The sequence below is a fragment of the Carassius gibelio genome, chromosome A15, assembly GCF_023724105.1.
Source record: "Carassius gibelio isolate Cgi1373 ecotype wild population from Czech Republic chromosome A15, carGib1.2-hapl.c, whole genome shotgun sequence".
In the NCBI taxonomy this organism is placed as follows: Eukaryota; Metazoa; Chordata; class Actinopteri; order Cypriniformes; family Cyprinidae; genus Carassius; species Carassius gibelio.
This window is the reverse complement of record NC_068385.1, coordinates 9,165,078-9,177,577: the sequence shown is the minus strand read 5'-3', so window position 1 is coordinate 9,177,577 and position 12,500 is coordinate 9,165,078. Positions and strand designations below refer to the sequence as shown.

General features: G+C 36.7%; 1 protein-coding gene across 4 annotated transcripts in view; it reads left to right on the top strand.

Annotated features, from left to right (window-relative positions):
* Positions 1-12,500, top strand: part of LOC128029101 (cGMP-dependent 3',5'-cyclic phosphodiesterase-like) — a 105,103-nt gene that overhangs the window by 7,247 nt on the left and 85,356 nt on the right. Inside the window, exon 1 of one of the 4 annotated variants that reach the window (XM_052616639.1) lies at positions 10,814-10,904. The exons of 2 other annotated variants lie outside the window; for them this stretch is intronic. In XM_052616639.1, the coding sequence (XP_052472599.1) occupies positions 10,897-10,904 (8 nt within the window). In that variant the 5' untranslated portion in view covers positions 10,814-10,896. Of the gene's footprint in view, positions 1-10,813; positions 10,905-12,500 lie in introns of those variants that run through there. One more of the 4 variants, XM_052616641.1, reaches the window with a different exon arrangement.

Sequence of the window (12,500 nt, the reverse complement as noted above, 5' to 3'; positions counted from 1 at the left end):
GTGGTTTGTTTTCTGAGTATTGTTAGTTTTTAAGTGTGTCGCCGTGTGGTTGCCGAGGTGTTTTGAGTGTCGTTTGTTTTCGGAGTATTGTTAGTTTTTAAGTGTGTTGCCGTGTGGTTGCCGAGGTGTTCTGAGTGTGGTTTGTTTTCTGAGTATTGTTTGTTTTTAAGTGTGTCGCCGTGTGGTTGCCGAGGTGTTCTGAGTGTCGTTTGTTTTCTGAGTATTGTTTGTTTTTAAGTGTGTCGCCGTGTGGTTGCCGAGGTGTTCTGAGTGTCGATTGTTTTCTGAGTATTGTTAGTTTTTAAGTGTGTTGCCGTGGTGTTCTGAGTGTGGTTTGTTTTTTGAGTATTGTTTGTTTTTAAGTGTGTTGCCGTGTGGTTGCTGAGGTGTTCTGAGTGTTTGTTTGTTTTCTGAGTATTGTTTGTTTTTAAGTGTGTTGCCGTGGTGTTCTGAGTGTGGTTTGTTATCTGAGTATTGTTTGTTTTTAATCGTGTTGCCGTGTGGTTGCTAAGGTGTTCTAGGAGTTGTTTGTTTTTAAACACGTTGCTGTGTGGTTTCTAGGGCATTCAGGAAACATTTAATTGTTATCGGGGTTGAGATATTTTGTGCTGCTAGTGGAGCAGAAATGACACACGTCAATCTTGAAAGGAGGTTTCTGGATGCTCGTTGTTCTCTAGAGTTCGTCTGTTTGTTTCCTGTCACTCCTGACTGACTCTCCTCCTCATCATCTTCATCATGTTCTGTGTGGAACTGTAGTTTTGTACAGTACACAGCGCTCAACATGAGTTCAGATGAATAAATAACCGCTGAACTCCTGAATACACAGAGCCTCACGCATCTGCAGGGAGTTTACTGGAGATTACGAGTCGAAGTGTAGCAGTAAAGTGCACTTAATAGGGATTAAAGAACAGCACAGCTCATGATTGTGTGTTAATGTGTGTGTAAAGCTGACATCAGCAGTAAAGCTGCTCTCTGTGAACACACACACACACACCTGGTGCTCGGGTGATTTTATGAACCCAAACTGACAGAGATGTGAGTGGAAAAACAATGAAAAGACCCCAGGAGGAGGAGGAGGAGAGAGATGGAGACTTAGAAAGGAACGATGGAGGAGATTTCACAGAATTGAGTAGAAGCTGATGTTCTGAGAATTTCTAATTGAGTGACCTCCTGCATCCTACAACGATTTAACACACACACACACACACACACACACACACACACACATGAGTCTTCTTGTTCATTCGACACACTGGAAATATAAAGTCATTGCTTTGATAAGTCAAGTCTGCATTAATTTGATAATATTATAATGTAAAGCAGTTTTCTGTGTGAATCTCTGATGATTTATTGCTCGTGAAACATTTCTGATAATTATCATAATAGTCGTGCTGCTCAATATTTTTGTGGAAACTGTGATGCATTTGATTTTTCAGGATTCACAGATGAACAGAAAGTTCAGAAGAACAGCATTTATTACATTTACATTTACATTTACATTTATTCATTTAGCTGACGCTTTTATCCAAAGCGACTTACAATTGCTATATATGTCAGAGGTCACACGCCTCTGGAGCAACTAGGGGTTAAGTGTCTTGCTCAGGGACACATTGGTGTCTCACAGTGGATTCGAACCCAGGTCTCCCACACCACAGACGTGAGTCTTATCCACTGCGCTAACACCACCCCCCATATTTTATTAGAAATATAAATCTTTTGTGACATTATAAATGTCTTTACTGTCACTTTTGATCAATCTAATGCGTCCTTAATGAAAGTATTCATTTATTTTTAATAATGTACTGAACCCAAACTTTTGAACAGTAGAGGAATAGTTGATCTTCATTTCTTGGTTTGGAGCTCAAGATGAAACAGATGATGCTGATTTCAGTTGTTTATCACATTGATTGATTTCTCTCTCTTCAGTCCCATTTGTTATTTGTTCTATTCCTTTCTTTCGTTGGTTGGGTTTGAGATCATGTCTGATAACAGATGCTGGTTTGGATCTTCAGGGGGTTGATTGTTTGCCTTTGCATTTTTGGGATGTGATTTGATGCTGGATGCGTTCTATAGAGATGATGGAGTTTGACAGTGTTGATGAATCTGTTGTTTGTGGAAGTGCAGCGGAGAAAGTTGTTCTATAAACACATGAATTATTCAGGCAAAACAAAACAGCGTGTGTGTGTGTGCGTGTGTGTGTGTGTGTGGCAGCAGCAGGTTTCTTTAGCAATGTATAATTCATAACTCAGAGCAGCAGAAACAGAAGAAAGCATATGGAGTTCATGCAGTGTTTAGCAGCCCTGAAACACATGCATGCACACACTCTCTCTCTCTCTCTCACACACACACACACACACACACACGATCTCTATCCTGATTCATTCTGCACATCCTGCTCTGTTTGGTTATTTATGGAAGGAGCTGCAGAATGGAGGATGAAGATGCAGGAGGAAGGTCTCTATGTCTATGTTTCAGGGCATCATCTGAACTTTTAATCTGAATGTGTTTGAAACGGTTCAACATCTGACTCCTTAGCCATCTCTATTCTCTCTAGCACTCTCTATTCTAATTCTATTCTTAATACTTGTTTTCTTTATTAAGAAAAAGCCTCAGACACTAGCATTCTTTATTCCTTTTCTATTCTAATTAAAAAAATATATATTAACAGGTTTGTATTTTATAACTGTTCAGTGTTCAGACTCCATTTCATTTTCTAATCCTGCCTGTGTAGACAGTGAAGAAACACACACACACACACACACACACACACACACACAAACACAAACACAAACACAAACACAGTTAGATAAACATAAACAGACATTTATTTGAATTAACAAATTCTAATTAAGTGGACAACAGTGTGTTCTGACTGTAAGATCTCTCTCTCTCTCTCTCTCTCTGTGTGTGTGTGTGTGTGTGTGTGTGTGAGTTGAAGAGGAGAAAGAGAGAAACAAACACACACACACACACACACACTGATGCTACCAATTTCCTGTTTTTGCCCTTGTATAATTGTGATTTCATGCACTGATCCACCTGTCCATCTGAGCTGTCAGGTAGTGTGTGTGTGTGTGTGTGTGTGTGTGTGCTTTAAGGGAATCCTTAGGGTGATGTTAACCCCCAGTGTGTGTGTGTGGGCATGTGTGAGAGAGATAAAGTAAAAGTTTATTTCTGCTGTGCTTTTGCTGCTTCTGTAGTCGTTCTAATAAATGGTATTTTAAAACAGTATCTTAATTATTAAAAAAATACAATTTTAGTCCGTCTGGGTTTACTTCAAAGTAAACTCTGTGAAGTTTGTGAGCATCTGAGTATTTCTACACTCTCAGTGTATATAAGAGGAGATGATGTGTCATTTAGGATAGAAGTCTAGAATACACTGTAGAAATGACTGAAATGAGATGAAACAAAGTATTTATTAGTTGGTAGTAAAGTCTTTTTACTTAAAAAAAATCATTTTTTTTTATAGAATGTATTATTTGGCTTTTCTTTGTGATAATTGTGAAATTGACAAATTTAGCAACTTTCTGAGTGTAAATAGTTTCTACACAAATCTTTCTCTTTTGGTGTTTACAGAATAAAAGTATACGATGTGTGGTTTATGAGACGATATGATGTGAGATGAAAGGTTTTTGTGAACATTTCTAGAAATCATCCTGAGGAATCTTTGATGATTTAAAAAAAAAAAAAAACTTTAATTTTTTATTTATTTAATTGTATTATTTTATTTGTCAATTATAATAATTGTTGGATGCTGAATGTAATTAGTTAAATAGATAAAAATGTTACAATGTTACAAATAAACTCTTTTACAGTCAGTTACAGTATTCTAAAAATATATTTTATTTAAAGATGAGTACAGCTGTAAAGTATACAGTATCACAGATGTATTTTATTTAATTTATGCTGCTTTTAATTAAGAGGAAAAGATGTTTATGTTCAAACTGAATGATTTTATAATTATAATAGAGTGGTTTTTTAATAAAAAAATTCCAGTAATGAGATTTGTTTTAGGCTGAATGTCTTTATATTGTCATGAAAATAATGTCATAATCCAGAATGTGTGAGATGACTAGAAAAGAAGGTTTCTCAGTCGGCTGCTGTGGAAATGTGTTCACTTTATCTTAATTACTCTGACGAAGGCAATTAAGAACTTTTAATTGGAAGCAGGGCTGTTTCACAATCCCTACTGGCGCTCTATCCCCATACACAGGTTTACAGGAGGGGAAATATATTAAAGTATTCACACAAATATAACTGTTATATCTTAAGTGAACGACAGGGAAACTGTTGGGGAAAAACATCAGATGTGTAACATTATATAAGATCCGTGCATTAATACGGTCTGTCGCATTAAAGTTATTCACACAATAAAAGAAAGCGAGGATCACTCACTGCTCTGATTGAACTGCTTTAGTAGCTTTATTAATTAATTCACTAATAATGAACACACTTAAGTGATAGTTACATAATGCTATCTGTTTTTCTTACTTGAATGCTTAGGTTTAGATGTAAAATGAAAAAGCATTACACAATATTTTTTCTATATAAATATCAAAACAAAAAACAAACAGAATTTTTATGAAATACACCGTGACTGTCAAAAAAAAAAATCTACAATGATAATGAAAAACTTTGGCTTTTGCACTCTTAAGTCATATGATGTTTTGTTTGATGAATATTGTTTTTTTTTCCTTCACATGTAAGGCTTCAAAGAGCTTGAATATAATAAACTAATAAACATAATAAACTGTTCCTTTAACAACCTGGCTGCTGTTTACACACTCAGAAAATGTAAAATATTGATAATCCACAATTACACCATCAACAAAAGTCATCTGTTGAATGATGAAAAACTGAGAAGAAAAGAGAAGAAAAAGAGATGACGGAGAAGTGCACGAGCTTGTTATATTCAAGTTGTCATGGCAACAGTGTTGTTGTTTTTTTGGATTTGACATTAAATTAATTGACATTTGGTGACGATCAGCTGTGTAGAATATCATCACCATCACATAAATGATTAAGGGTATTTATATAAACTACCTGCCAATATGATAATTGGAATAAAAAGACGTCTTTTCTGCTCATCAAGGCTGCATTAATTTGATCAAAAATGCTGTAAAAATAGTATAATATTATTCTAATGTAAAACATCTGTTTTCTGTGTGAATCTGTGTTAAAGTGTAATGTATTTCTGTGATGCTCCGCTGTATTTTCAGCATCATTCCTCCAGTCTTCAGTGTCACATGATCTTCAGAAACCGTGTTCATCAGCACAGTGAGACTCGAGATCGAGAGTGATTTCAGGAGGTCAGAGTCACACCGACATCATCCGAGCAGAAAACGTTTCGCCTCTGGTCAGACGTCACCTGCAGCGAGTGTAGAGCATCTCTCTCTCTCTCTCTCTCACACACACACACACGCTCGTTCATACACACGATTTAATGCATAAAGACAGATGTTAAACTGAGGTGACAGATGAAGCTTCTGTAGCCTAATAAGTGTGGAAGGACACGAACACATGCTAGAGACTAAATGATCTTATCATTACCTTACCTTTCTGCTGTGTGTGTGTGTGTGTGTGTGTGTGAGATTGACAACCTCTTCAAGATGTGTGAACAGTCAGTCTAAGTCAGCATGACGTCACTCGCTCGAACAGAAGCACCGTTGTCTTTGTGAAATCAGAGTAGTTGTGCGTATCGCTCCTCTTCGGGGAATCTGGTTTTCCCGAGGGCTTGTGTTTGTTTGTGACCATCAAAAGCTCTTTGAAGTGTCACATTGTTCTTAGATTTTTCTTTGCATTAATTTGCTGCTGATGAAAGAGTTTTGGCTCTGTGTCCTTCCAGAATAGAGTGAGGGAATGCCGTGGCCTATATTCTGTTCCGGAGGGGAAATTAAAACCCTCTTCACATTTTTATTTTACATTTAACACATTCCAGCTCTTAGCTTTTCAGAAGTCTTTTGACTTTTAAAGCAATGATGCTACGTGCAAAAAGATTGATTTTACATGCACTTGTCAATTTAGAGATTCTGAGCTTTGAATTCTAGTGCATCTCTTTAAATGTTTCTTCTCCTCTTCAGCAGCACTTACACACACCAAAACTTACAGATTTATTCTTATCTGTATTCTGAAGGATTCTAGCTAAGGGTTCGTTCATATATCATTCACACCGATTTATTTAACATTGTATTCCTAAAAACATGCCAAAAGTACATATTTTTAAAGGCTTTGAGTTTGTTTCTCCACTTCAGCAGCACTTACATGCACCAAAATTTAGGATTATATTCATATCTATATTCTGAAGGATTTTACTGAAGGGTTTGTTCATATATCATTCACACTGATTTATACAACATTTTATTCCTAAAAACATGCCGAAAATGCGAATTTTTAAAGGCTTTGGGTTTGTTTCTTCACTTCAGCAGCACTCACATACACCAAAACTTAGAGTTATATTCCTCTCTATATTCTGAAGGTTTTTACTGCAGGTTTTTTTTTTTTATATGATGTCTCCCTGATTTTATTCCTAAATATTTCTAAAAAGCATGCCAAAAATAGATTTTTCTGTCTGCTGATAGTATTTTATGATTTATGTAGTGATAAAAAGAGAAATCCAAAATCCCCACAGTAAAAACCTTTAACACTAACATGTCAACAACATCTAACAGGAATTTTGAACCAATGTTTAGATTGCTATGTTTAATTTGCGTATTCAACGTTTCTGTGGGTCTTAAAAAGTCTTAATTCACCCTTCCACAAATTAAGACAAAATTTAAATAGAGCAGAAAGTTTTACATTTATAAAGTCATGGCCTTAACTGTAGTTTGCACTACAAAAATAAATACTAATAATGCTAATATCTAGTATTTTTGTCTTGTTTTCCAGTACGGATATCTAAATATCCTTAATTCAAGAATGCAAAATGAAGTTAGTTGAAGTCTTGATTTCTAAGAAATCGTACAAAATGAAGTTATTATGCTTAAAGCATGAACAGATATATATAATGGGGAGTAAAAATGTTTTCTATTTGATTTAGGGTTTTTTTCTGAGCCTGTTGAGATCTGTTCTTGTTTTAATAGTATTTTGATCAAACAAAACTTATTCTGTGTCATTTTGCTTCTCAATTAAATATATATTGATTATTTAGACATTTGCACTGGAAAAACAACAGTCCTTAGGAAGAACAGCACTTGTGTGTGTGTGTGTGTGTGTGTGTGTGTGCGCGTGTGTGTGTGTGTGAGTGAGTGAGTGAGTGTGTGGTTGCTCCACTAGATGTCAGTGTGTATTAGAGTCTCTGGTTGAATGCTAGAATCTTCAACACGTTGCCACAGTGATCCAGCCCATAATACACCCCCACACCCTCATATTTATTGTTCCATCAGCAAACACACACACACACACACACACACACACACACACATATTTAAGGCATATACGGCAAATTAACTATTATTGCAGCCCTGACATTTTGTACCTAACCAATTTAGGGTCCACTGCTTTTGGTAAAACTTGTCTCTCTCTCTCTCACACACACACACACACACACACACGCGCGCATGCAGGGAGAGGCAGGATGTTGTTGTGGATGTAGGTGGTGTTTTGTATGTAGTGCATGTTAAAATAAGTCTAAAATAATCACAAACCCACACAGGAGGAACTGCAGAGCTTAACTCTGAGAAACAGCATCGAGAGAGAGATGTGTGTGTAGATGGGTGTTTGACTGTTGTATTTCTGATCAGGTGTGTGTGAGTGTTTATTCTGATTTCTGAAGATCATGTGACACTGAAGACTGGAGGAATGATGCTGAAAATACAGCGGAGCATCACAGAAATACATTACACTTTAACTTGTTTTTACTGTATTTTTGATCAGATAAATGCATCCTTGATGAGCAGAAGAGACTCACACTGTATCGTTCCAGTTCTAAATTCTCTTTGAACTGCATTCAGACTGATTCTAATATATCATCTGATTCTGAATCCTGTATAATGCTTCCTAGAAGATCTTTGATCATTACGTTGCTTGGCAACCATAAACGGCCGTATAGTTCCACTAATGAGCTCGATCAGTGATCAGACGAACTGTGTGTTAGCATTATTAGCAGGAAATGTGCTTCATTATTGCACATTGACTTTTTTTAAATCATATTATTATCAGCATTATTGTACTTTAACAGTTAAACAGTTTGACTCACATTGCACAACTTGACAAATGCAGTGAATCATACACTCACACACACACACACATACACACACACACATTTTTCCCATCCTCTGAACATGTTAGAACATGCATTCATATGCTAATCCTTCATCACATGCATATTAGATAGTGTGTGTGTGTGTGTGTGTGTGTGTGTGTGTGTGTGTGTGTGTGTGTGTGTGTGTGTGTGTGAGTGAATGAGTGTATGTCACAGAGACTCAATCTTAAGGTGTGAAAAATGCTAATATAAGCCGACGGTCCCCTCCAGCAGTGCATGTTGGGAAAATGACTGTGCCATTAGCACTTGTTAGCTTTCTGAGTTGATTTTCATTTGATTCTGCTGGTTTCTCTGCGCTGCTGTCGCCGGCGGCGAATGAGAGCGAGAGTAATGTTTGCGAATGAACGCTGCTGAAAGGCTGCTGAGTGACGTGTGTAAATGAACTCAAGCGCATGGAAACACACACACACACACACACACACACACACACTCAGACAGATGCAGTAAGATCAATCACAGCTATCAGGACGATCAATAACTCTATCAGCAGCTGTCCACCTTCACTCTTTCATTCATCCGTCTTTTCTTGCTGGCCGAATCTTGACTTGATTTGTAAAAAAAGTTGATTTGTTTCCTAAAAAAACAGATGTGTTTCGTTACACACGTTAGGAATTCATATGTGTCCCAGGAGCACAAAAGATTTATGCATCATCTGAAAGCTGAAATATTTTTTCACTTGAAGCTCCTTTGATGTGTGGTTTGTTCGGAGGACAATATTTGAAGATCTGGAATCTGAGGGAGTAAAAAAATCTAAATATTGAGAAAATCATCTTTAAAGTTGTTCAAATGACGTTATTAGCAACGCATATTACTAATCACAAATGAAGTTTTGATATATTTACAGTAGGAAAAGTACAAATTTTCTTCATGGAACATGATCTTTACTTAATATCCTAATGATTTTTGGCATAAAAGAGAAATGTATCATTGTTACTACATTATTGCTACAAATATACTGCTTCTGTGCAGGGACACAAATTGAAAAGTATTGTTCCAATCACTTGCTTCTCTATTTCTTTTTCATTTTGATTTGATATTTAATGTGTACATTAATTGCCAAAGAAGTGTAAATTAAGTATAATGAATGTGAATTAACTCTAATGATGCATCTACATTAAAGTTGCATCTCAAGCAATTTGTGAGACTAAACTAAAACAATGCATTTGTGTTTACGTTTATATTTTTATTTTAAATGAATTTAACAAGATAAATATAACTTATAAGATACAATGAAAACTTTATGTATTTATTTCTCATACAGTTTTATTCAAATAGACTTCCAAGCTACATTATAAGCTATTTGTAAATAAATAACATAACATAACATTTCTTTCTCTCTATACTTAAAAAAAAATATTTTCATTTTTAATGTGTATTTGTCTTAGCAACACTGGACAAAATGAGTAGAATAAAAGTAAAATAACTAGTGAATTAGTAAAAAAGAAATGTTGTTTGCATGTGTTTAACATGATTTAGCATGTTACTAGCATGATTATCAAATTCCCAGCATGGTTTAGCATGTTGTTAGCGTGAATTAGCATGTAGCTAGCATGATTAGCATGCAGTCCACCAACTCATCCTCAGTTTGAATACAAACCAGAATAACATATGACCATTTGTGTCCTCAGCAGGATGATTTACACACGTACCCGTTCAAATCACACATTTCTACTGCAGATTTAGCGATGTTAGCGATTAAACAGTCAAGAGATGGTTTTCTGTAGTTTTGAAGCCGGTACAGTGATTTATTCTGCCTTGACCTGCGTTTGTCCTCTAACACTATGAACTGCTATAATCCGGGTTTCATTAGCGCTGAACGTTTGGGAGACAGTGGGATTTTTCCAATAAAGAGAAAATGAGGGAATGTTTGGCCTCTCGTAGCGTGTTTGGTGATCGCTCGCGGCTCTCAGAGAGAAGGGAGGAAATCTCTCGTTTCGTTTGGGGTTTCTTTTTCCGACTCCCAACACCTGTCTGGAGTTTAATGCCTGTGCTTTTGGGTCCCACACACACACACACACACATTACACACACACACACACACACACAGACACACATTACACACAGACACAATCTAACAAAATAATAATATGATATCTTCAGAAAAATCCTTCAGATCAACCAGAACAACCAGAACCAGTGTGTGTGTTTGTGTGTGTGTGTGTGTGTGTGGTGGTGGTGGGGAGGATGGTGTTGTTTCCGCATTGTTCCTAACAATATTGTCACACTGTCGGTGTTTTCCTGGATTATCAAATGGGGTGAAGAGGTCAAACACAGGGGGGGGGGGGGTTTTGGGTTTTGATGTTTCCATGGAGATGATTGACAGTGTCAGAGTGGCAGCTCCGACATCCCATAATTCCAGCCCACCTGCCTCTCTCACTCTCACGTGTGTCTCTCCTGTGTTGCTCTGCTCTTTACACACTGCAGGAAACACAGGGTGTGTGTAATGTGTGAGTGTGTGTGTGTGTGTGATGAGCCAAAGATGAGCCATTTCCTTTCTAGTCTCCGGGTCACCATAAAGGCTTCCTCACACACACACACACACACACACACACACACACACACAACCACACGCTGAAGGAGTGTCATAACTTGTGGCTCCAGTCAAGTGTGTGTTTGCTGGTCCGTCATCATCTATTATGTCGCAGTAAGTTTGTTTTTCACTCTTTCTGACTTCATCTAGCTGACAGAATACGTGGATATGAATGTTCTGTTGATCCACTTCAAGATTTTAGTATAAACGGCATATAGGACACCGGGGCTAGTTGTCACAGGGGGAAGTTAACCCAACTGGTTTAAGTCATAATGACTAGTTCTCTCTAGCGGTGCTTTTGTGTCGGTTTTAAACATTTAGTTCTGTTGCAAAATTAATTTAGTGGATTCTGTTCTTCAAACTGAATGTACATTATCATATTGTTCGGGGGCAAGTTGTCAGCGTGTTATATTTATTATAGTATTGAGTAATGTTTTCATAATATTTGTTGTCTTTTATATATTTGGTGTTTCATGAATTGTTTTGTTGTGTGTGTTTTGCTGTGAAGTCTTTCCGTGGGTTTTCCTTTACTCTGAACTCAATATAATGTGATAACATCAAGGAACTGTAGTTTTATTGTTGTTGATGTTGCTCTCAGTATGTGTGTGTTTATGCACAAAATTAGCACCCCACCCTAAATATCCATTACAGTAAACAGTGTGACAACTAGCCCCGGGCTCCTCTGGAGAGGAAGAGGTGTGTTTTTTTTAAGTCTTGTAACTGGTCAACGTTTAGTTTATTTTCTCGTCTTTAGTAGTCCTGCTGTGTGACGTACTGTATGTCATTTTTTAAAATACAAATGTTCCATGTGATTTATTGCACAAAATTTTGCATTTATGCAAAAATAGTCAAATTGTTTTAGAGGACGAAGAGCAGTTCACATAAACTACTATACTGATATTAAATATCTAGGTGATGCTGTGTGTGTGTGTGTGTGTGTGTGTGTGTGTGAGAGAGAAAAAAACCCCACTTTTTCATGTGGTTCTCTTTGTAGAATGTCAAAATATAACAAAAATCTAATTATCTTATAGTATGTATAAATCAGTATTGTATCTGGTCAGTATTAAAAAGTAATTTGTAAAAATTTTACACAAAATGCGATATTCACAGTCATGTTTTCTCCCTTTTTTTCCAAAACGCGACAAACACCAGTCTCCCTTTTTTGCAGAAAAGCAGTATATCTGCTCAACCAATCACAGCTCACCCTTCTACACTGTAAACTGTAACAGCCAATCACAGCGCAGCATTTCTTACACTCTAGACAGTAAAGGCTTTGTTTTGTAAACACCCGGCTTCCTAGTTTTCCTCATCTACTTTGTACTTTGTGGTCAACTAACAAGAGCTGCACGATAAATCACATGTGATTGTCATGAGCATCTCGTCAGTAAAGCCGGTTCTGTGATTAATAGAACCGGTAAATCTCCATCACGTGCTTTCAGATGGAAATGATTCAGATGCATTTGCTTCACAGAGCCGTAGATCAGTGACAAGCTGCTGTATCGCGTTTATTAGACGTATTCGATTACACGTGATATTGCGTAGCCTGTCAGTGTTAGTGTTTTTATTAATGCCATTTATGTTTTTGTTAATAGTCAACTAAATGAATCTAACATGGCAAAGACGAAAGCACTTTTGGAAGCTGAATTTTGAATTTCTGTGGTCTAATGTGATAATGTTGTTCATGTTCTTGCTCATTATGAAATTTTCTTT